At 40.4% G+C, this 24,545-nt stretch overlaps 1 protein-coding gene across 3 annotated transcripts in view; it reads right to left on the reverse strand.

Annotated features, from left to right (window-relative positions):
- Positions 1-24,545, reverse strand: part of LOC140494518 (lateral signaling target protein 2 homolog) — a 225,080-nt gene that overhangs the window by 77,338 nt on the left and 123,197 nt on the right. For all 3 annotated transcript variants that reach the window (XM_072593784.1, XM_072593802.1, XM_072593793.1), the window contains 2 exons: positions 15,100-15,189; positions 10,740-10,841 (listed from right to left, as the gene is read on the reverse strand). In XM_072593784.1, coding sequence (XP_072449885.1) covers positions 10,740-10,841; positions 15,100-15,189 — 192 coding nt within the window. The remainder of the gene's footprint in view (positions 1-10,739; positions 10,842-15,099; positions 15,190-24,545) is intronic.

The raw sequence follows: 24,545 nt of genomic DNA on the forward strand, positions 1-24,545 counted from the left end.
CAAACTCCTACACACGAAACCTTGTCATCATCATCAGCTGCTATTACATACAACCCATTGACAGCTACTCATAGTCCCCATTCGTAGCTATTCTTTCCCCCAGACTGGCCCTTATCCCTTCCTTCGTCTGGCAAAGTATTTTTCTCTCTCTTTTTGTGCCTTATTTCCACCTATCATTTGCATAAATACTAACCTTTTCCTAGCTACCATCAGTTCTGAAGGGTCACTGGACTTGAAGCGTTAACTCTACTGTCTCTCCAATTGTTGCCAGACCTGCTGAGTTTTTCCAGCAATGGTGATGGCCTATAACTCACCAATAGGATAAACAACACACTGAGGAACCAACAAAAAAACGGACAGATAATCAGGTTTGACCTACAAAGAATGAAACCTGAAAGCACAACACCCCCAGATTCTATGGACTACCTAAAGTGCACAAACCAGACATCCCACTCAGACCCATAGTATCACTACCAGGGACACCATCACACAAACTTTTCCAGCAATTTCAGTTTTTGTTTTTGATTTCAAACATCCACAGTTCTTTTTTAAAATAACTTTTTGAACTGTGATGATAACTATGTCTACATGTTCACTTGGTCCTCTGTATTAATAAGCAGTTGCCTAAAATGGGCTCAAGTGACTATCCTAAATTGGCTGTCAGTGCAATCCTGCAAATACTCAAAAGAGGACCACAGCAATTCTTCATTGTACATGCTTGATACTCAAATAAGATGCATTAAAGCTATCCTGTAGTGTAATAGACACCATGGTCAGACAATTTCTTGCTGTGGATCATGCAAACTCAATGAGACTACTGTCATCATTTTGGCCCTGAACATTTATGCCAGATCATGAACATCTCCAACAAGTGAGAATCTAAACATCACTACTTCACATTCTATGACATTACCATTATTATATTCCATACTGTCAAGATCTTGGGGACCATAGCAGGTCAGAAGCTACAAATCTTGCAGTAATTAACTTACCTCATGATACCCCATGCCTGTCCACCACCTACAAGGCACAAGTTAGGAGTGTGATAGAATACTCCCCACTTGCCTGGATAGGTGCAGCTCCACCAATACTCAACACATCCAGAACAAAGCAGCCCGCTTGATTGGTAGATCATCCACAAACATCCACTTCCTCCACCATTGATGCTCAGTACATACACTACTGCTATGTACAAGATGCACTGCAGAAATTCTCCAAAGATCATGAAACAGCATCGTCCAAACTCTCAATCACTACCATCTAGAAGGACAGGACAGTACAGTAGTTATAGGGGAGCACCAACACCTGCAAGTTCCCCTCCAAGTTACTCACCATTCAGACTCAAATATCTCTAGAGCATTGGAGGCTGAGGGGTCACCATATAGAGAGGCATGGATAGGGTAAATAAACAAGATCTTTTCCAGGGGTTGGGGGAATCCAGAACTAGATGGCATAGTTTAGGGTGAGAGGGAAAGGATTTGAAACAGATCTAAGGGGCAAATTTTTCATGCAAAGGATGGTGTGTGTATGGAATGAGCTGACAGAGGAAGTGGTGGAGGCTGATTTAATGACAACATTCAAAAGGCACCTGGGTGGGTATATGAATAGGAAGAGTTTGGAGGGATATGGGTCAAATACTGGCAAATGGGGCTAGATTAATTTCGGCTATCTGGTTGGTATGGATGAGTTGGGCTGAAGGGTCTGTTTCCGTGCTGTACCTCTCTACAACTCTATACCATTCCTTCAATGTCAAAATTTTGGGTCTACCTACAGCAAATGGACTTGGTTGAAGGATAACTAAAGACAGGCAGTAAATCCTGGCTCAGCCAGCAAAACACACATCTAACGATTGAATAAATTTGCTAAGTATCCCGGTTGACCTCAGACTGCTCTAGAAGCAGAAGCTATCTCAAACATTTGAGCAACATATGAAGCTAGTTGTTTCATGTTCCGGGTGCTGGCAGGTGGGACTCGATTGGGTTAGGATATCTGGTCGACATGGACAGGTTGGACCGAAGGGTCTGTATCCATACCATACATCTCTATGACTCTATGTTGTGACTATGTAGTATCAATACAAATGCATGTTGCCATCATGTCAAAAAAACTGCTAACCTAACATACAAATGAGTAATTTTTCGTATGATAGAGATACAAGGCTGTTTGCACAAAGCCAGCCACTGACTGAAGCCAAACAACTTGCACTTGCAAAACTCAATACTCATAACATTAGATTTGATTCTGCAAGTGGACATCATATGCTAAATAATCCTGGGTGTGCAAATAATTATGCAGTCAACTAATAGAAGATCTCAGTCAAGCTTGCAATATAGTGTATTTGGACGTACTTGAAGCTACATACATTATTAATACATAGATGCTGGTCTTTATAGATTAAAAAAAAACATATACACACTCTCCACATTCTCAGTACAACTAAATGGGTGACAGTCACTTTCTATTTCATTTATGATGGCAATTCTTCGAACAGAGTTAGGCTGCCTGCAGATAACTTAAATAAAGCTTGACAGTTTAGTTTCAGTCATCATTTAATTGGTGTATTCTCCACTGCAACATTTCAATCAGAGTCTACTTGCAACCAATCAGCACTCTCCTCTCATATATACTTCTTCCCCACTTTGGTATTTCTTGTGAAATGTATCAATGAAAAGATTCAACAAAATGTCTTTTATTCCTGCAATGTGAAAAAAAAATCAGAGGTTAAACAGTTTTAATGTACTCTTTATACTTAGCCTATTTTTAATGGAGTTCTGCCTCAGAATATATTTCCGATCTGTCGAAGAAAGATGTTGCATCATCTGAGGCCATGCCATACTGAACAATAAACATTATATATTCGGGATACATTCACTGGGACATGGGACAAAAGATAAAACATCAGCTTTTGCACTAGGAAGTAGCTACACAAGGCAATTACAAATATAATGGGAGAAAGTGAGGACTGCGGATGCTGGAGTACCAGAGTTAAAAAATGTGGTGCTGGAAAAACACAGCAGGCCAGGCCTTCAAAGGACTTCTGCACGAAACGTCGATTCTCCTGGTCCTCGGATGCTGCCTGGCCTGCTGTGTTTTTCCAGCACCACATTTTTCAATTACAAATATAATGCCCACTGCATACAGCAACACCAGGCTCTGCAAAGTAATGTTTTGCCATAGTACTATCAATTCAACAATCGGAACGAATTTGCACGTGGCAAACATCCATTAGCATCTTCCGTTAACATTTGTGTATCTGAAGTATAAACCATACAACATATCAAACATATGGTCTGTTACAATAATTGTTGTCATTATTCAAGTGTTGCAACACCTGAAAACACTGCAGCTCCAAAATCAGTTTTCTGACAGAATTATCAGCAAAATGTCAAGATGCAATAAATTAAAATGTCCAGCAAGTATAAATTTGCAGAGTTCTGGACATGGAATGAGAAAACTACTATGATGTGAAACTTGGGGTGGGGGCGTGCAAAATCAAGTAATTGCACTTCACTGTCACTTAAATATATCACCCAGTGGGAAATGAAGGATTGGATATAATTCACGATAGAGTTTTAGATTGGAGGTGTGGGAGGTAGTTAAATAGACTCAATCATAATCTTTTGATTGAGTTAAAACTTCAGAAAATCTAGCACCTCCATGTACATTTCACTTGTGTTGTAAAATTCCAAAGCACTATAGTTTTCATTACCAAATAAACCTTACCAGTTCAATCTGTTCCTCTCGGCTTCTTAATTTCTGAAAATTACTTTCTATTTTTACAGTATCTGTTAGTATAAAGAAATCTCAAAGCATTTCATGGAGCAGTGGAGAACAAATGAGGACTCAAAAAAGAGCAGAGTGGGTTGAAAAAAGGGTTTTAAAGACAGACAGGGAGATGGTGTTACAACAAAGGAATAGCAAGCCAAACCGAATCAGCCACACTATCACTGGTTCGCTATGCAGTGAAACCAGAATAATGAGCCTCAAAATTGTGCAATTGTTCCTAAGTAGACATTACAAACCACAGATCTTAGGCACCAAGTTAATCACAAACAAAAAGTAACAATTTATTATTAATAATGTAACTTCAGCAGAACACAGATAAACTATAGGGCAATTTAATTAATATCCAAGCCTAATCTTCTTTGATCATAAACCCCACTCTTACATCGATTAGACAGTTGGACACAATTAAGGAATATTAAAAAATGAAGAAGTGTAATTTGCTAGTCTGATAGCCATTTTAACAATGAATATCAGGCCTTCTTGAAATTCTTGGAAGATGGATTGATTTATAGACATAAAGAACTGTGTATTTTGCTTCAATTCTGACTTCTAATGGTCATACAAACAATTGCTGCAGACCTCTGGAGACTTACTTATTTGTTACAGACTGGGATTCTTTTGTCAGAATTTTCAATTTTCAACAAGTCAATAACAAGAGAGTAATCAAACAGCAAAAACCAAAAATAGCCTCAGTGTGGAAGCTTCCAAAGGAAGCTGCCTCCTGCCTAAACCTAGTCAAAATTAATTCACTTTAGCTTCTCGTTTCTTTTCAACATTTTCTGTGCTTGGCTAGCCAGCATTGGTTCTCCCTCGATTGACCTATCCCAGAGTGTAGCAACATTGTGGAGCCGAAATTAATCTGTATTATCTTTCCAGGCCAGATCCCAACAGTAAACATCTGCCTTTTGTCTTTTTCTTTTAAAATAAACAAGCTGTGACTCAAATGCAATTCTCAGTTTTAACTCTCAGTTCAAAGTCAACAGTGAAAAAAACAAGGGGAAGCTGAAACAACGAAGTGTGGATGCAAAAAAAAAGCAGAAAATGACTTTAAACTAACAAAGAGAGAGCCCGGGCTCAATCAGAAACAATAGTTCTTATTCTTTCATTTACTCTAATATTTAAACTGAGTTCAGGTCACAAACCAGCATATGGAAGAAATGATACTAAGAAAATGATTGTTCTAATCAATTGGTTAAAAAAAAAGTATCACTTAATAGGCTCACATTTATTAACTAATCCCAGTTCTCCTTGAGAAGGTCCAGTGAACCACCTTCTTGAATTGTTACTGTATAGGTACATCCACTGTTCAGAGTCGATAAAGTGTGGGGCTGGAGAAAGTACAGCCAGTCAAGCAACAGCAGAGAAGCACGGAAGCCGACGTTTAGAGCAGGACCCTCTGTCAAGGCTTCTCCTGCCCAAAACATTGACTCTCCTACTCCTCTGATGCTGCTTGACCTGCTGTGTTTTTTTCAGCTCCACATTTGAATCAACTCTGACTTTTCAGCATCTGCAGTCCTCACCATCTCCACTTCCACTGTTCAGAAGAGAGTTCCAGGATATTAATTCAGTGACAGTGAAGGAAGTGATTCGGTTTCAAAATAGGGTGGTCAATGTCCTGGAGGTGGACTTCCATGTGGTGGTATTTTCATACATTTGCTTCCCTTGTCCTTCTCAATGGCATGCAGTCACAGGATTGCAAGGTAATGTTAAAGGAACCTTGGTAAGTTACTGCAGTGCATCCTGTAGATTGTATCCATTGCTGCCTTGTAGATGGACAGGAGGAATCAGATGGTGAGTTACTTGCCACAGAATTCCCAGCTTCTGACCCGTGTTGCAGAACACTATTTATATACCAGTTCCAGTTCTAGTCAATGGCAAACCTTAAAATGTTGAAAAATAGAAGATTTAACAATGGTAGTGCCATTGAATGCTTTGGGAAAAATGGCTTGATCTTTTTGGCGATAGTCATTGCTTGACACTTGAGGCCGGAATGTGACTTAAGATAAAAGTGCAAAGACATCAAACTTGAAAAACATGCACAAACATGTAAAGAGATAGACACAATCAAAAGAAAAACAAACAGGGCATTGAAATTAATATGAGAAAATAACATGAGGAAATTATATGAAAAATGAATTAGAATCTCCGCAGATGGACAAGAAAAACCTAAATATTGCCCAATTTATTTTAAACTTGTGTTACATCAGATTTTGGGGAGGTAATGGCCTAGCGGTATTATCACTGGACTATTAATCCAGAAACTCAGCTAATACTCTAGGGTCGTAGTTTCAAATCCTGCCTGGAATTAAGAGTTTAACGATGACTATAAAAATCATTGCCAACTGTCAAGAAAAAAACAATCTGCTTCATTGATATCCTTAAGGGAAGGAAACTGCCACCCTTCTCTGGTCTGGCAAACATGTGACTCCAAATTTAGACCAATATGGCTGACTCTTAGCTGCCCTCTGTGCAAATCAGGGACAGGCAATAATGTTGGCCCAGACAGTGACACCGTCATCCCATAAATGAATTTTTAAAAAAATCAACTTTATAGTTACATTACTGACAAAGCACATCAGAAAAGTCAATGTAATCACTCCGCAAATTTCTGCCTGCTAATCATACCTGGTGATTTCCTGATGGATGCTTCCAGGAGGTGGAGATATGCACTGATAGCCAATTGTCCTTTCATACAAAGGAAAGCTGTCAGTACACTCAAAACTGACAAGAACCAAGACCAGCAAAAGTACCTGCTTTGACTTGGCCTACTCCTTAAAAAGAATTGAAAAACTGATACAGTCAAATGTCAATATTACATTAAACTGGGAAATGAGTGTGTAATGGAAATGGAACTCAGCATGAGAATAAAGCATTTAGCAAGTTAATGTTAAAAGCTCATTTTGATTGACAGCATGGAAACTGACTAAAGGCAAATCATAAAATCATTTAAATTGTTCATGGAAGTATAGCTATCCAATTTACAGGAAAGGACGCTGATTGGTGAAGATTATATATGTAGCTGTTTGGAATACTAATGTAGAAATAATTTACTTTGAAGAACACTGTACACTCTTTTGGTGCAACATTTAGATTAGATCTCTATATTAAACTGCTGCCAAGATTCTGCCTTCAGTTTGACACTCAAAATGTCGATTAAACTACCAGGTGGCACAATGGCTCAGTGGATAGCATTGCTGCCTCACAGCAGTGGGGACCTGGGTTTGATTCCACCCTTGGGCAACAGTCAGTGTGGAGTTTGCATATTCTCCCAGTGTCTGCATGTGTTTCCGCTGGGTGCTCCAGTTTCCTCCCATAGTCCAAAGATGGGCAGGTTAGGTGGATTAGCCATGGGAAATGCAGAATTACAAGGACAGGATAGGGGGTGGGTCTGGGTGGATCCTCTTTGGATGGTCATTATGGACTAAAGGGGCAGAATGGCCTGCTTCCACATTGTAGGGATTCTATGATTCGACAAGCAAATGCCCCATAATGGCGCAGCAATTAGGCAGTTGATAAAGTGCAGGAAGGTTGTAGATCAGATTTAGCTATGCACTTGGTTAGCCAGTGCAATGTACGGCAAATGACAGAGTACAGGTATTATCAAATCTGTATTGCCAGCCCTCTCCTGTAAAGCACCCACCAATCCCACCAAACTGCAGATTTCAAGCACTGGAGAAAGTGAGGACTGCAGATGCTGGAGATCAGAGTCAAAAAGTGTGGCACTGGAAAACCACAGCAGGTCGGGCAGCATCCGAGGAGTGGGTGTGGTGGGGGAGGTGGAGCCAAGGAGGCTGAGAGATAAATGGGAGTGGGTGAGGCTGGGGGGAAGGTAGATGAAAATGAGATAGGGAGATGAAGGTGGGGCTGATGGTGATAGGTCAACAAGGAGGGTGGAGCATAGAGGCAGGTGCCCATGGCCTCCCCTTTAGTCTGATGTAAGTGGGAGGGTTCGAAGGAGAAGTTGTTGAGGGTGAGGACCAGCTCAGCCAATCAAATGAGTTTGTCAGTAAAAGGGTATGGTTGGATTGGTGGGAGAAGAAGAAATGGAGGGTTTGGAGGCCTTTGTCATGGCAGATAGACATGCACAGGGACTGGGTGTCCATGGTGAAGATGAAGCATTGGGGACTGGGGAACCAAAAGTCATGGAGGAAATGGAGGGTGTGGGTGGTGTCCCAAATGTATGTGGGGAGATCGTGGACCAAGGGGTCAGGTCCGTGTCAAGGTATGAGGAGAGGAGTTCGGTGGAGCAGGAGCAGGCAAGGACAATGAATTGATCAGGGCAGTAAGGTTTGTGAATTTTGGGTAAGAGTTAGAACCGGATGGTGCAGGAATCCCGGACTATGAGGTTGAAGGTTGTGGATGGGAAATCCCCAGGTGATGAAGTTGCGGATGGTCTGGGACATGATAGTTTGGTGATGGGAGGTGAGGTCATGGTCTGGGGGCAGTAAGAGGTGGCACCTGGCTTCAGCAGTGGATAGGTCAGTGCACCAAACTACAACTGCGCCCCCCTTGTTCACTGGTTTGATGGTGAGAATGGGGTTAGAGTGGAGGGCTGTGCATTGCAAGGGTGAGAGGATAGAGTGGGTGAGGGGGGTGGACAGGTTGAGGTGGTCAATGTTGCTGCGGCAGTTGGAGATGAAGAGATAGAGGGTGGGTAACAGACCAGCACAGGGTGTCCAACTGGATGGAGTATGTTGGAGGCAGGATACGGGGTCCTCGGAGGATTGGTGGGAGTCCTGATGTAAAAAGTAAGTATGGAGGCGCAGAAAGAAAAATTCAATGTTGCGATTTCTTGAATTCGTTGCTCTGGGAGTGTAGCATAATGAAGGACTGATCGTTCATCCTCAGTGAGGGGGAGGTCTCAGGGGGATGTAAATACACAGCAGGACTAGGGGCTAGGATCTGTGTAGAGTTGGAGTTGGGGGTGAGGGTGGAGACAGGGGTGGGTATGATCATGGTATAGTGGGCGATGTCACCAAAGGAAGTGACGCACAGAGTGGAGGGTCAAGGGGATTGGAAGCGCTGCATTCGGTGGCGGAAGCGACGTTCCATGTAATATTAGTGATGTCTTCGGCGGTGGCTGAGTGTGCATTGGCTGTGATCTGGTGAATGATATTGATGGGGGCAGAAGTGCTGAGGCAGCAGCAACGTCAGGGGTGGAAGTAACGTGATGGGTAGTCTTTGCGGTGGTTTCGGCAGTGGTTGTACTTGTGGTGATTGTGGAGGCTGCAGTCCTGGCAGCGTTTGTAGAGGCGATATAGTCAACAGTGGCTGCCTTCTGAAGGACAGTTTGGGGGGTGGGGGGCGTGGAAGTGACGTCACCATTTGCTTCGGTGGTGGTGGCTGTAGGGGCTGCATGATTAATGGCATCTGACCAGTTCTGGAAGCCGGGAGAAGGTTCTGGAATGATCGAGAAACCATGAGTTTGGAGGTACATACGTGAAAGTTTTGTGTACAGGGCAACCGCTGTATCTGTGGGTCCGGTTACCACGGTTTCTGTTACCTGTGGTTTACTGCGGAACATTCCAGAACCATGGACCGGGGGCTGCTAGGCAGGGTAAATTTCCCATTTAAATAAATGGGTTTGCAATTGTTCGTGGTTCTGAGCATCCGCAGTAGGTCTTGGAACATATCCCCCACGGGTATGGGGGTCTACTGTACCTATGTTCCTTGATATGCAATAAGCTGGAGAAAAATAATTTGTCGAGTGTGTGGATTCTTCTTTGGGTATAAAGCAGCAGAGGTCCTTCGCAGGTCTGGGAGAGTGTGGACCCCAGCTGGGGTAGGGCTGACTGCAGGGAGAGTAGGGGGCGGTGCATGGCTATGGGCGTGGAGCTGAGGATGTGGATGGAGAACAGTTTCTGGAGGCTTTTGATTTGGGGAGTCAGGGTGCCAACTTGTGGAACGTGTCAGAGAACAATTCTGGGACACGCACCAAACAACCCCAACGCCCTGTGTGAAAATACTTCAACTCCCCGCTCCCACTCCGCCAAGGACATGCAAGCCCTGGGCCGCCTCCACTGCCAAACAGGAGGAGGAACACCTCACCTTCCACCTTGGGACCCTCGAACCACATGGAATCAATGTTGATTTCACCAGTTTCCTCATTTGCTCTCTTCCCACCTTATTCCAGATCCAATTTCCAACTTAGCACCACCCTCTTGAACTGCCCTACCTGTCCATCCTCCTTCCCAACTATCTGCTCCACCCTCCTCTCCAATCTATCATCAGCCCCACCTTCACCTACATATTGCATTCCCAGCTGCCCCCCCCCCCCCCCCCCCCCCCCCCCAAGGCCTCACCTCCCTTCCCATTTATCGGTCAGCCCCCTTGCAACCCCCACCCCCCAAACAGTTATAGAATAAAAAGGAGAGAGAAAAGTGGGAGAAAATACTAAAGTGAAAACAACTGTCAATCATCTAAGACCTACTTTGTTGCTACAAAACGTACAATCCATGTTTCCTCAAAATTGTTAGTTTACAAAGGTCCATTATTTTTACATTCTGATAAGTCGGAAAAAATGAAGAAATATTTTTCAAGGAAGTACTTGACCACTTTAAAAACCAACTTTGAAAGTTGCCTATTGTATTATGAATGTAAAATTTACATACATAAGGGGATAGAGGAAAACAGCTCAGAAAATAAGTACAGCAGATCATCTGGTTAAGCAATTTAAAATATTCTGCCTGCTTTCTGCTACATTAAAAAGAGAAAGAATTTTTCTATTGCCTTCTGGTCAACGTCAAGCCACTAGTTTGAGAGATGCTGAGGGACTGATGATCTATACTTTTGATCAAGGACAAAAATTTATAACAGGGACAAAAATAAAAGTATAAAGTTAATCTTCAAGTAATTTTTTAAAAACCAAAGTTGATTCAGACAACAAACAATGCAAAACAGATCACTGTTACAATCTGAAACATGATGCAAACAAAGACTTTTGTTAATCTTACCTGATTTTTCGCAACAGTGTGCGAAATGGTCTAAACAGGTCAGACATATCTTCTAGCTTGCGTTCCAAGTTCAATGGCCCCTCAGGGAAGACCAATAAACCACTTTATAAAAGATTTTGGGAGAAACTCGATTAGAAATTATCAAAAGTATGCTTCAAAATGTTAGATGGCACTTGTGCCAGCATTCATTACCACCAAATTATATACCAAATTATAAAAGTTACATGCAACTTGTGAGAATTCTTCTAAAGCTAAATATCTAGCACAACTTTCATGCTGTCTCAGGGCAACAGACAGACATGAAGGTAGATTAAGTTGTGAGTAATCGGTAGTGAGTTTTGAGAAGATTTGTAGCTCAGGTTGAGGTTCTGGATGCAGGTTTGCTCACTGAGCGAGAAGGTTGGGTTTCAGACATTTTGTCACCATACAAGGTAACATCATCAGTGAGCCTCTGAGTGACTGGTGGCATGGCCCACTTTTTATTTATGAGTTTAGGTTTCTTTGCGTTGGTGACATCCTTTCCTGTGATATCATTTCATGTTCTTTTTCCTCAGGGTGTGGGTAAATAGGATCCAAGTCAGTGTGTTTGTTGATAGAGTTCCAGTTGGAATGCCATGCTTTTAGGAATTCTCGTGCATGTCTGCTTGGCTTGTCAGAGGATGGATGTGTTGTCCCAATCGAAGTGGTGTCCTTCCTCATCTGTATGTATGGATACCAGTGAGAGAGGGTCATGTCTTTTTGTGGCTTGTTGGTGTTGGACAAACAGGCAGAAAACTAGCTACCAAGATACATGAACATCAACTATCCATGAAAAGACATGACCCACTCTCACTAGTATCCTTACGCACAGATAAGGAAGGATACCACTTCGACTGGGGCAACACATCCATCTTAGGACAAGCCAAACAGAGACACGCATGAGAATTCCGAGAAGCATGGCATTACAACTGGAAATCTAACAACAAACACATTGACTTGGATCCCATTCAACACTCCGAGAAAAAGACAGGAAATGACATCACTGCATGAAATGACATCACCAACCCAAGGAAACCTAAACACAAATAAAAAGTGGGCTATACCACTAGTGCTTCATCCAGAGGTTCACTGATGATGTTACCTAGTATGGTGACGAAACGTCTGAAACTAAATTTTCCAGCTCAGCGAGCAAACCTACATGCTGAGTAATTGGTGTATAATTTGGTGGCAATAAATGCTGGCCTAGCCAGTGATGTCCACATCTTAAGACTAAAATTTGGTTAAGTAGGAGATTTTAAACAGAAAAAAATGCCAGACAAGTGTTTGCAGCGCCCACCCTGAGTTGGTTATCAGTTATTCACATGGCAGGAAAATTTCAAATAGTATTTCAAAAAGAGCACTAACACAATTTTGCTCTGATTTATCAGGCATGCTGACTTAAAATACTAAGACCATATATTTCATCTTTTCTTCATTAATGTAATTATACTCCTAAGCAGCATTTGTCTCACCTTAAACAATATTACAAACATGCATTTACAGGTCAGATTCAAACAGCTTACATCACCTGTCTTTGGTGTGTGGATACCTTTACAGTTGTACACGGAGATAAGTTAGCAACGATCCAGTGAATTGGGCATCTAACATCTTCAACATCCTCCCCACATTGCTCTTCCTTCACCCCCTCAAAAACCTTGAAACCAGTTCTCTAAGTCTCAAGGATGGGATGTAGCTTTGTATTGATTCATTTATGGTGTTATTATCTAACTGTATCACATGGGAAATCCTTTAACCCTTCTGCAACAGATTTCTTTATATCATAGCACATGAATTCAGCTGATTATTAAGATACTGGACCAGACTACCGAACTCTTTTTGTTCTAACTGGAACCAATCACTTTCATCTTTGAAGTCAGGCAAGTGTGGAATCCAGGGGACTTACTAACAGAATAAAGTCATAATGGTTTTCAGCAAATATTAGAACAGTCATGCAATCTGTAATTTCCAACATCCGGAACCAATACCTGACAAATATGGAGGAATGGTGGTTGAACAAGCTACAGCACGACAAGTAGCAAATGCAATTAAGACTAATCCCACAGATTTCTCAACAATTCCCCAAAGACATTAATGCCACAGTTATCAAATCTCAGAGTTATTACAGAGTAGATGGTAGCCATTCAGCCCATCATGCCTGCATTAGCTCTGTGCAGTTTGACTTAATGCCAAATTGCTGCCATTTCCCCATAAAGATACATGGGAACAGAATGCCATCAAGAAAACCAGTGTTGGCAGATTTAGCCTAGCTAAGCCTTCTTCTGCCCAATGGCCACAAAAATATACTCCCAGCAGGAGTTTATCAATATCCACTAGAAGCAGACATTCTCTCAAAATTTAAATGAACACACTGAAGCAGCAGGGTTTCCTTCTGTAATGCATATTAGTCAGAATATTAACCTGTGTCATCAATCAAAAACACTGACCCTATTTTGATGTCATCACACATTCTACCTGACCAGTAAGCTATTTTAATTTTCTATTGATCTCAAAGCATCAACATTTCACATTTTGCTATTCTCTGCGTGTGTCTTTTTGCACCCAACTGAAGAATGCTTCATGCTAATCCCAGGGACCCAGAATGGCCAGCAATATTCCATGTTCAGCATCAACATCCTTGATGAGTTTATTAGGGGGACATGTGGAAGGCTAGATAGAGGTCATAACATGCTTAAGTTGAACCATGGCAGCCTTGTGCTGGTCTCTATAGACTAAATGGCCTACTTTCATGCATCATTTTCATATGCTCAACAATGGCTGCACAAGCTGGTTTCAGAAGCATGAAACTGAAGATAAACCAACTAATTTGATCGATTTTCATCTCGTTTTGGTTTTGTTGCCAAATAAGTTGATTTCAGATCCATCAAGCATAGACGCTTACTTTTCTCGCATACTTTTAAGCTCGACAGTGTGAAGCAAAGTGTACATTTTGGTCTCGCTCTCCTCTTATGCTCGTTCTGTTCACTGGTTTGCTGGTGCCCAAAATCACATGGATTTCTTTGAGCAAGTATTATGTAGTTTTAAACCAGTTATGTTTTCCAAAACACATGGTAAATATCAGGAATAGTAGCAATCTATTTACAGCAAACTTAAATTTCAAGAACCCCAAAATTAAACTGCAGAATAATAGGGTGAGCACAGCTTGCTTGCATAAAATTCTGTTGGCTATCACAATAGAATAGATTGAACGGTTTTGGTCCCATTATCTCAGGAAAAATAAATGGTATTGGAGGCAGACCTTGGTTAAATTCCAAGTTTAGAGACATCATGTGACAAGGAGCGGTTGAGTAGGTTAGACCCGTAGTCATTGGAGTTTAGAATAATGAGAGAACACCTTATTCAAACATGACAGATTCTGAAGAGCAAAAACAGAAATTACTGCTGAAACTCGTCAGGTCTGGAAGCATCTGTGGGTAGAACATAGTGTTAATGTTTCCAGTCCCGTGACTCTTTATCAGAACCCGGAGAGTTTTAGGGGGCTTGACAGATGTAGGGAGGCTGTTGCTCCTTGTGGGAGTGTATATAACTAGAGGGCTTAATCTCAAAGTGACAACACACCTATAAGGCATGATGAGAAGAATTTCTGCTGTCAAAAGGAAAGTGAATCAGAGGGTTGCAGAGGCGGAGTTATTAAACAGATTCAAGGCCAAGATAGACATATTTGAATCAGTCAACAAATCAAGGGGTATAGGGAAAAGGCAAGAAAGTGGAGTTGAGGATGATTAGATCAATCATGATCCTACTGGATGACAGAAAAGATTTAATGGGCTGAATGGTCTACTTCTGCTCCTACATTTTATGGTCTAAAGCAAGCATCTCTGTAACAAGAATAAAATTTCAAATTACAACACTGGCATTGCAATATCCCATATAATTTACAAGCTAAAGTAACTTTGCTACACTTTTGTCACTAAATTTTGTCCTACACTTGCTGTCTATCTTCCACAACGTGTACTCAACATGCACTGCTCTTCAAACCAAGAGGCATGCAAGCAACCAGATTCAAATTTGCCTCTTCTTGTCTAGCACCTATGTGCTAAGTGGTGCACTGGAACAACAAAAGGCACTTGACTTCAGATTTTTCTCATCTGCAAGAGCAGAGTCTGACTGTTGGTTGGCTGGTTGACCCACAGGACTTGACAGGAAGGTGCTAGATAAAGTAAAATTGCTTTTGCTGAATGAGAAGCTCAAGGAAAGCCTGAGCTCAATATAATCAAATGAAGATGGTGGCTTGACTATTTTCTGAGCCCACTAAATTAGAACTTCACACATAGATTTGGATTATGTAATTGTAATACACTTGAAAAAATGTCTTTGTACATACCAGACAATAGCCAGTCTAGGAATTGTAAACATTAATGCTGGCTCGTAGTCATCAATCAAATCTTGTGTGAGATATCCAAGCTTTAAGGCCCTAAAGATAATTAAAGAATTAGATTTTTGTAATAAGTTATCAGTTTCTAAACAAATGGAACAATTTCCCTCTAACGTACAACAAAAACATCAACTCGAAATTTATTCTTCACACAAAGAATTAAATTAAATACTGTTATTTGACCATCCCTTAGTCCTTAACTGAATCTCAATCCTTGGCAACGCTTGTAAACCAATTCTGGGAAATCTTCAAACTTCATGATCGGACCCATGTGGAGTCTTGATCAACATTTATCCACAATCCTCAAATTACGATCAGCACAATGACTACACTCCTCAAGTTATCATGAACAGTGGTGGCTCAAGTCAGCAACTCATCCGCACTCTCTCAAAGTTAATTAGGAAGGGCAAGAAATGCTGCTCAAGCCAGTGATGAAAATGTGTTGCTGGAAAAGCGCAGTAGGTCAGTCAGCATCCAAGGAGCAGGAGAATCGACGTTTCGGACATGAGCCCTTCTTCAGGAATTCTTCAGCCCTTCTTAAAGCCAGCGATACTTAGTTGAAATGGTGTCTGTCTCTTATACTCCACTCCAAGGTTTAGAAAAATGCTTAAATTATTTGATCACGATTCTAAAATGAAAATAATACTTTCTTAAGATGGAAATCAACTTGTTACACAGCACCAACTCACCACAAAACATCTCAATTTCACCTGCAAATAAAATTCATCAGTAGCTTTAAAGAAAAAAAAACCCTAAATTCAGTTTACTTTTGATTTTTACAAATAGTTATTAAATACAAATACAGTTTATAATCTGGATAAAACATTTCTTTTGCAGAACAGCTGTACACTAACAAGTCATTATTTTGCTCCATTCCAATGCCTCAAAAATATCTTTTGAGGTTCATCATATACCAAAGGATTTAGAAAAGAGTCTTGTAAACACCTATTTAATACCATCGTTATCAGATGGTCTGCTTTCATCTCTCGGTGCATTCCTGGATCCAACTAGTCACTGCTTAAAAACAATTTTCTTCACATAACCTCTGGCTTTCAAAAGGAAATGGAATAATTATCTGATGACAAAGAATTAGCAGGACTCTGGATAAAGAAATGGAGTGGGATGAGCTGACTTGTTGAAGACAGCAAACAGGTGACAGGCTGAATAGCTCCCTCTGCTTCATTGCTATTCTATGATTCTATACAGTGCAAACTCCACATTCCACTCTGACTGGCAGCATTCCCAACTGAACAAAGGAATTCCTTTCTACAGTCTGGTGCACACAATCTGAAAAATCAGGGTGATCACTTGAACTCAAGTTCACTTATTTCAAAAAACGTAAACAGATGGTGATGAGTCATTTTAACTTATTAAAAAGGGCATTACATTCTGGTCAACCTCCTCTTGTCAACCCATTTAATCAAAAACAAGATAGTCATTCATTTAATTCTCTATTATTGGCACTGTGCTTGATACAAAGATGCAGCTTGCTGCTAACTGTGTCACTGTGTCTATTGCCTTCACATTTTCCCCAACAAGAGCAGATACTCCCTTTTCTCTATATGTCTTTCCTAAAAACAATACACCATGCAATGTTTAATTTCCACGCCCAATTTTGTTGTAGTCATGTCTCTAATTCTTGCATGTCTGGTTCTTCAACACATTATTGCTTCTAGTCCTCCTATTTCATTATGGATACTGCACTGCTATGCAGTGAATTCAACTTCTATAGCAGCCCTTCTTACTTAACTTTTCACTGTTAGAGTGGTGCAGCTAGACTAAATTTTCTGATGACTACTGTGAGCATCATTTCGACTTCAGCTAGCTGAAGTTTTGGTTGTTGTAAGGTACACTTGATGATTCCATTTTTTTTAAGGTTAGGCTTTTGGCAATATGGCAAAGGAAAACCACTAGGGAGTCTAAAAGTTTCTTGTTTTACACAAGATGCAATATATTTCATAACAGCAATCAAGTACAAGTTGCATTAGCATAACAGATATTGTTACGGAGACTGCGAGGAGACCTAGTTAGTTTGTCACTCCGCAATCAAGAGGCCCCTAACCCTCTACCCAATACTATCAAGTCCCAATGTGTTAACTGCAACTGTACATTATCTGCCAGTGCCCTGAAGTCTGGGTTACGGAGACTGCGAGGAGACCTAGATAGTTAGTTTGTCACTCCGCAATCAAGAGGCCCCTAACCCTCTACCCAATACTATCAAGTCCCAATGTGTTAACTGCAACTGTACATTATCTGCCAGTGCCCTGAAGTCTGGGTTATGGTTTAAGCCCATGAATTATATACAGTCCATTGAAAGGGCATCTCTGGAGGTGGGTGTGATACTTGGACAGATTATCTTTATTTGGGTGAACACTATCTTACTGGAGTATCTGGAGTCAAAGTAATCTTTTACTTTATAAACGCGGGATGAGAGGAGTGGGTATTTTTCTCTGTTAACCAAAGTCTCCAGCCTCAAAGACTGCTATTCCTTAATCAGGCTTTCAGTTTAATATCATTTTGCATAGCAATTAGCTCCATTTCAACTCCAATGCTTTGTAAACCAAAAACCTGATGAAATTTGGTAGCAAATTGACAAATGCTTACTTGAAAGAATGGATTTAAGTCAAACACAGTTTGCACTATCATATCTAATACCTGACAAACCACCTCAACCCTCCCCTTCCCACCTCCCCCCCAGTATTTCTCCAGACTTAGGACCTGTTGCAGCATTTTTTTTCTTTAAATTGGAAGGACTACAGATCCAGTTTTAATTTGAACGCAATCACAGCATTGACCATGTATGTTAAGTCTCTTTCCCAGCAGTTCTTGGTTCAGCAGATTCTGTGTTGATATTACGCCTGTAAGAAGTCCGAACTCAAGCAACCGTACATTGTCTGACAGGTCATTGCACACTTTATTCCTTGATAGCTGAAACGGAATGGTTTCAGGCATTATATCTAAAAGTCCTCTTTAAAGGACCAATCTGACTGAATAACTTCACACCAGCATGGAGGATTAGTTCACCAGAGAAAGCATAGACTTTGCCAACTACCGAATTAAACAAGTGGTGCTGAAGTTCTCTGGCTGAATCAGGTTTACAATCTTACTTTATAACTTACACACACACGCTTGGTGGGTAGCAGCAATAATTGACAGAAGGGGAAATCAAGATAATTTCTGCAAAATGCAACAAAGTTCACATTTGCACCAAATGTAAGGACTTCGCCATTTTGCTTTCTAAAAAAAACTGATCACCAAAATGAGAAAGAGCGATTTAAAATTAGTATTTGAAAGGGTGGCTGCATGTTTTAAAAGGAAGTTAGGTGAAACTCTGCCAAGCACTGTGTGAACAACTGAAAATGGAGTAACTGAAAGCTGAGTTGCAGACAATTTGGAACCAAAGAGTGTAGACATGCAGCTCATCTTGGCAACAAGTAGTTGATTGATAACTAGTCTATAGACCAATGAGAGACCTTTTGCCTGCCAACAACCAAAATTGGTTGGCAGGTAACTGAAACAGAAAGAGATAGAGACAGAGACACAGAGAGATAACAAGTGAAAAACATATTCAGTTCTTCCCCAGCTCAGGAGTAGTCTGTCTGCTGCAGTGAAAACCAACTTTAAACCTCGAGTAATCCCATTTATCTTTCCTGCCTCAGTTGTTGTAAATTGTGACTTTGAGCTGATAAATCAGTCTTTTTAAATAAGTAGGCCACTTTGTGTCTCTTAACATGTTTTATCATAATGGTCATCTTCTTCTGCCAGTTTCTCCCTACTGTCCAATAACCTGCTTTGTGTTCTGTAAGTAATTAAAAAGGGAGGGGCTGAAGGGTATTAGAATTTTTATTAGTGGTGGCATTGGCCAACACTTTTCAAACTACATACCTATAGCTGGAGCACTTCTGTGCAGAAACCTGATGTTAGCAGGGCTATTTTTCCAGCACACTACTCCAGTGAGAGTTGTAACACAAACATTCTTAATTGAAATGTTTTTCTCAAATAAGTTCCCTTTGCATATGTTGGAGATATTCTCAGCCCAATGTTTGTTTCTTTAAGGAGCAAAATGCTGAGGAGATTCTCCTTGTTTTTGCATGCACAATTTAAGGAATTAATTAACTTAGTGAGAAGCATTCACAGTCATGGAAACATAGAATCTCTATAATACAGATAGAGGCCATTCGGCGCATTGGATCTCTGAAGAGCATCTAACTCCAACCAGTCTCACCTCTGTAACCCCACATTTATCTTGACTAACCTACCTAGCCTGCACACTATGGGACAACCTAGCATAGCCAACTCATCTAACCTGCACATTTATGGTCCTTTGGACACACATTCCATGCAGGCTTCTAATCAGGGAGCACCAAGCGACAAGGTGTGGCTTGCTGTTTTTTTTTCTTTTTTGCTCTTAAATTCTTTGAATAAAGAGTCAGTGACCACTTCATCACCTGACAACGATATATGGCATGAAATGATGTTTCAGCAAGAGCCTTACATTCTGGTGCAGCTCACGAGAAAACAGAACTACTGAGATTTCAAACAGTTTTCAGATCGTCAACTATCTTCATGTGGAGTGAGTGTTTAAGGAAGAATGATCCTTGAATTTACTGTCCACTCCCATATATTGTTCCAAATTCCCTTTTAAGATTTACTCTGATGATATTTTATATTTATGAACTGAAATTAATTTTCCAATGGAATCATATTTTTGGTTTCTTTTTGATTTATTATTGTACCAAGATACAGCAAAAAATATTTTGTGTGTTATTCAGACAAATCATAACTTACATAAGCACATCAGGGAAATAGAACAGTTTGCAGAATACAGTGTTACAGCTACAGACAAAGTGGGGAGAGAGAGAGAGAGAGAGAGAGATCAACTTTAAGATTGAGAGGTCTGTTTGTAAGCCTGATAACAGTGGGGAAGTAGCTGTTCTTTAATGTTGGTAAGGACTTTCTAACTTTTGTATCTTCTGCTTGATGGAAAACTGTACAACTGGGGTGGGAAGGGTCTTTAATTATAGCGGCTACTTTCCCAAGACAGTGGGAAGTAAGTGGAGTGAATGGAAGGAAAGAATGCTTTTGTGATGGACTGGACAGTGTTCACAACTCTACATTCTTGCAGTCTTGGGCAAAATGGTTGCCTTACAAAACTGTGATGCACCTGGATAAGATGCTTTCAATGATGCATCTATAAAAACTGATTAGATATACCAAATTTCCTCAGCCTTCTGAGGGGGTAGAGGGATTATTATGCTTTATTGATTGTAGCGTCAATGTGGATGGACTGGGATAGATTGTTGGTAATATCTACTCTTTAGGAACTTGAAGCTCTTGGCCACCTCCACCCCAGCACTTTTGATAGAGACAGGGATGTGTCCTCCATTCCACTTCCGAAAGTCGATGACCAGCTCATTTGTTGTGCTGATATTGAGGGAGAGACTGTCGTCTTTACACCACACCACAAACTCCCTCTGTCAGGTAGCTGTTTGAGATCCAACCCACTACAGTAGTGTCATTAGGCAAAATTTGTAAATGGAGTTAGAGCTGAATTTGGCCAGGGTTGAGTGCATGAGGAGGAGTACAGTAAGAGTCTGGTCACACTGCAGACAGGCTTTGTAACACCCAGAATTTTGTTGCTGTTTTCAAGTGTGAAGACAAAGGACGTTGCTTCTACAGATGTGATTGGTTTTCCGGGACGCCGGTTTGAACATTCAATGTGGGGCATAGCAGCATTGCCAATCACTTTTCTTTGCCCTGCACAGACATGCAGCTAAAGAAAAGAAAACTGCAAGCCTAGTGAGTTCAAGGGGTAAAGGTTACGAGTGATCAGTTAATCACAATCAATATGTTGGAGACCACTACTTTATACAAAATTAACTATTTTACACTTCATATTTCATAATTCTATTGAGCCCTGAGCTATCCATGTATTCTGCATATTCTCTCAATTTTCACCTTTCCTGTTTTGTTTATATTTAGGCTGATTTAATCTCCTGTACATCCTCTCACTCTCATACAAGTTTAAAGCCTAGTTACATCCCAATTTGCTATCAGGACACAGGTTGAGTCCTGACAGATGAAAGTTGTTCCCTCGGTTCAGTACTTGTCTCAGCACTAGTGTCAGTGACCTGTCAAAGAGAGGTAGTTTCCATACCAGCCCTTTATGTGACTGGCATAGAAACAGATGCAGTCATTGTTTTTACCTCATAGAAACAGATCAGCACTATCCATCTACATTAGATTATTTTTAACAACTGAAATAACAATCAGAACTCAAAAGGATGAAAACTGTTACATTTATATATGCAGCCACTAGAAATAAAACATCTAGTAAAAATTCATTTTGGAAAGCTAATCATAAGAACAAAAATGGCCAAAATGCAGACCCAATCTGAACCTGTAGATTTTTAAATATATATAATATATATATATATATATATATATATATTAAAAACTTGTCAAGTTTCACCAAACATGAAGTAAGTTCTACCATCCAAGTTAGAAAGGAATGGTTGAGATTAAGAGTCAATGAGCATTCTATTTCATGCCAGAATGAATTCTAAAAATAACACATTTTGACATCAAGACACTGCACAGATGGAAGCGTGCTTATGTGTAATCAAAGTGACAAAGTGGAGAGTGAAAATGTAACATTCCACAAATATAAGTATGATATATACAGTAACTGGTGTCAATTATTCATGTGACGTCAGGCAGCAAAAAATAAAACTAAGAATCATGATACCCCATTAGAATGGGAAACATTCGGAGTACCCAACCAAACATTGCTCATGAAAAGGTGGCTCTCAAATTGTTTTGATAACACATTTAAACGGCTGCAGGTGAAGACATATCTACAATAACCTGAAATACAAAGAAAGAGTGCTCCTGAGGAAATGCTGGCTGTATTCTAATTAGGTTCATAGTGTAACTCAAATAACTAAAACTTCAGGTGTGCAAGATAGGAAGCTTGTTCATTTTAATCAGAATTATAAGCCTAGGTCAGATTCATACCTTGGAAAGTGTGTGAACATCAAGCTGGCAGTGAGATATGAGAGCCTCAAGTTAAAAGCATTTCAATTAGGAATAAAAATGTGGTATTAGATGGTGAATACCAGGAGAAAAACCACAGTCGCTTGAAGTGACAAGATCTAAAAATCAACAAAAGCATTGAGAATCTTGATTGCTAATCTCACAATATAAACATACAAAGTGAAGGCCATATTGTCTTTTTATTTTCCAGATGGTGGTGGAGTCACAGCCCAATGTGCAGGCTCCTCAGCTCAGGAGCCCAGAGTTAGTCTACTCCATCCAATTTACTGTTTTTAAAAAAAATGTTTCTATTTATTAATGGTACCACACCTAACAACTTCAGCAAAAGACGATGTTTCCAGGTCCAGCCCCAGAGAGGTGGTGGTTTCCGATCACCCAGCATGACAGTATAGGCCTGGCATGGTGGTCTTGGCCTGGACTGGCATTCTTATCCCACGTGGAGGTATTTATCCTGTTGTGGAAGTCATCGCTGGCAGCTTCTGGGTATTCCAGAAGCCCGGCCTGAAGGTTTAGTCCATGTGCAGAGTTCTCATCCTTGCTTCAGAGGGGTCTTCTGGGTTTCCCAGTGGTGCTGCATGGAGGTCTCAGCCCGGCATTGTGTCGTGGTTCCATCCCAATTTTCTAACATATCCCAAACCCAGGAGCCATTAATTGAACTGATGAATTTTTACTTCTTTGACCCAGTCTCTCATTTTTGACTTCTGTCATTAATTTAGGCGCCATGGTAATGGCAACTTATAAAACTTGGCACTTTTTAAAAAAAAATGTACACATGACAGTGAAATGCTATTCTATTCTAAGCAACCTGGGAGAGAGGCTGAGGGATAACAAGGCAAGGGAGGGGGTACATAAGAAAGGAGGAAAACATCAGATATTGCATATCAGAATATTTAGAACTTGCAGATTAAGGTGTCAGATGAGAGACAAACTATTAAAAATTAAAGAATGGGGGATTAGTGAGTGATAATACAGGGGATAAAAGGAATAGCTAGGAAACAGTCAGCAAAGAACGAGAGCAATTTTGTTTTTATTTTGTAGGAATACAGAAGGCTCCTCATTTGTCTTTGTAGAAATCAATAGAATGCTGGTATCACAGGGACAATCAGGTTTACAGAATCGAATTAAGTCGGGTGGCAACTGTGAAGAAAAATGGCGGAAATTACACAACTAAATATTGAAAAACGTGAAATGTGGAGGAAAGAACAATAAAAAGTACACCACTAGATTGTTAAAACTGAGTATAACAAAAATAGAAATTTCACAATTCAAACATAAACGTAGAAGGTTGAAATGTAGAGGGGAGTGAGGGGAAAATAAGAGAATTGAGCTTCTTAGCTCCATTTACAGGAGAATGGACACAAAAACTAGGTAGACTTTATAATAAACATTATGTAAGTCACACTGCTTGTAATTCTGGTCACTCCATAAAACAAATATTAAAATGACATAGCATTGAGTGCATTGAAAATTTACAGGAATATTTAAGGAAAGAGATGCAATAAAATACTATGAAGCCAAAGGAGGAGACAACCTTCAAGTTTTATTTTCAATGGAACACCAGAAGTTTGGTTGAACCCAAACAAGATTTCAGAATTATGAAGTGGCTTGGCAAGATCAAGTTTGTTTTCACTGGCTGATGAATTGGCAAGGGATGTAGACTGAATATGATTCAAGAACAAGGGACAATTAAAAAATATCTTCAGAAGAACAATTCAAGATATGGCAACTGTAGTAGCTCCATATCAATGAAAAGAAATGGAACATTGTAAAACAAATAGAAAATAAGAGGAATTTAATATTGTGCATAGAACCAATTGCAAATCAAACATTGGCATGAGAGCGCTGCTGTAATCTGTGCTGGAACTGGTGTTAAAATGCAATGAACAATTGATTTTTAATTCAGTTATGTGGGATGTGGTTGGGCCAGTATTTATTACCCATCCCAGTTGCTCATGGTGTCAAGCTACCTTCCTAAACTATAACCCATTTGCTGAAGGAATAGAGAGTGTGTCTTGGGTGGTGTTCAATGGTATCTGCTGCTCTTCTAGGTGGCAATGATCATGAACATAGAACATGCTATTTTGAGGAGCCTTGGTAAAAACAATGACTGCAGATGCTGGAAACCAGATTCTGGATTAGTGGTGGTGGAAGAGCACAGCAGTTCAGGCAGCTACTTGGATGCTGCCTGAACTGCTGTGCTCTTCTAGCACCACTAATCCAGAATTTGAGGAGCCTTGTCAACTTTCTGCAGCACATCTTGTAGATGATACACACAACTAAAAATGAACAGTGGTGATGGTGGGAATGTTCATGGATGTAGTGCCAATGAAGTAGGCTGC

This window comes from Chiloscyllium punctatum, chromosome 2, assembly GCF_047496795.1.
Source record: "Chiloscyllium punctatum isolate Juve2018m chromosome 2, sChiPun1.3, whole genome shotgun sequence".
Classification (NCBI taxonomy): domain Eukaryota; kingdom Metazoa; phylum Chordata; class Chondrichthyes; order Orectolobiformes; family Hemiscylliidae; genus Chiloscyllium; species Chiloscyllium punctatum.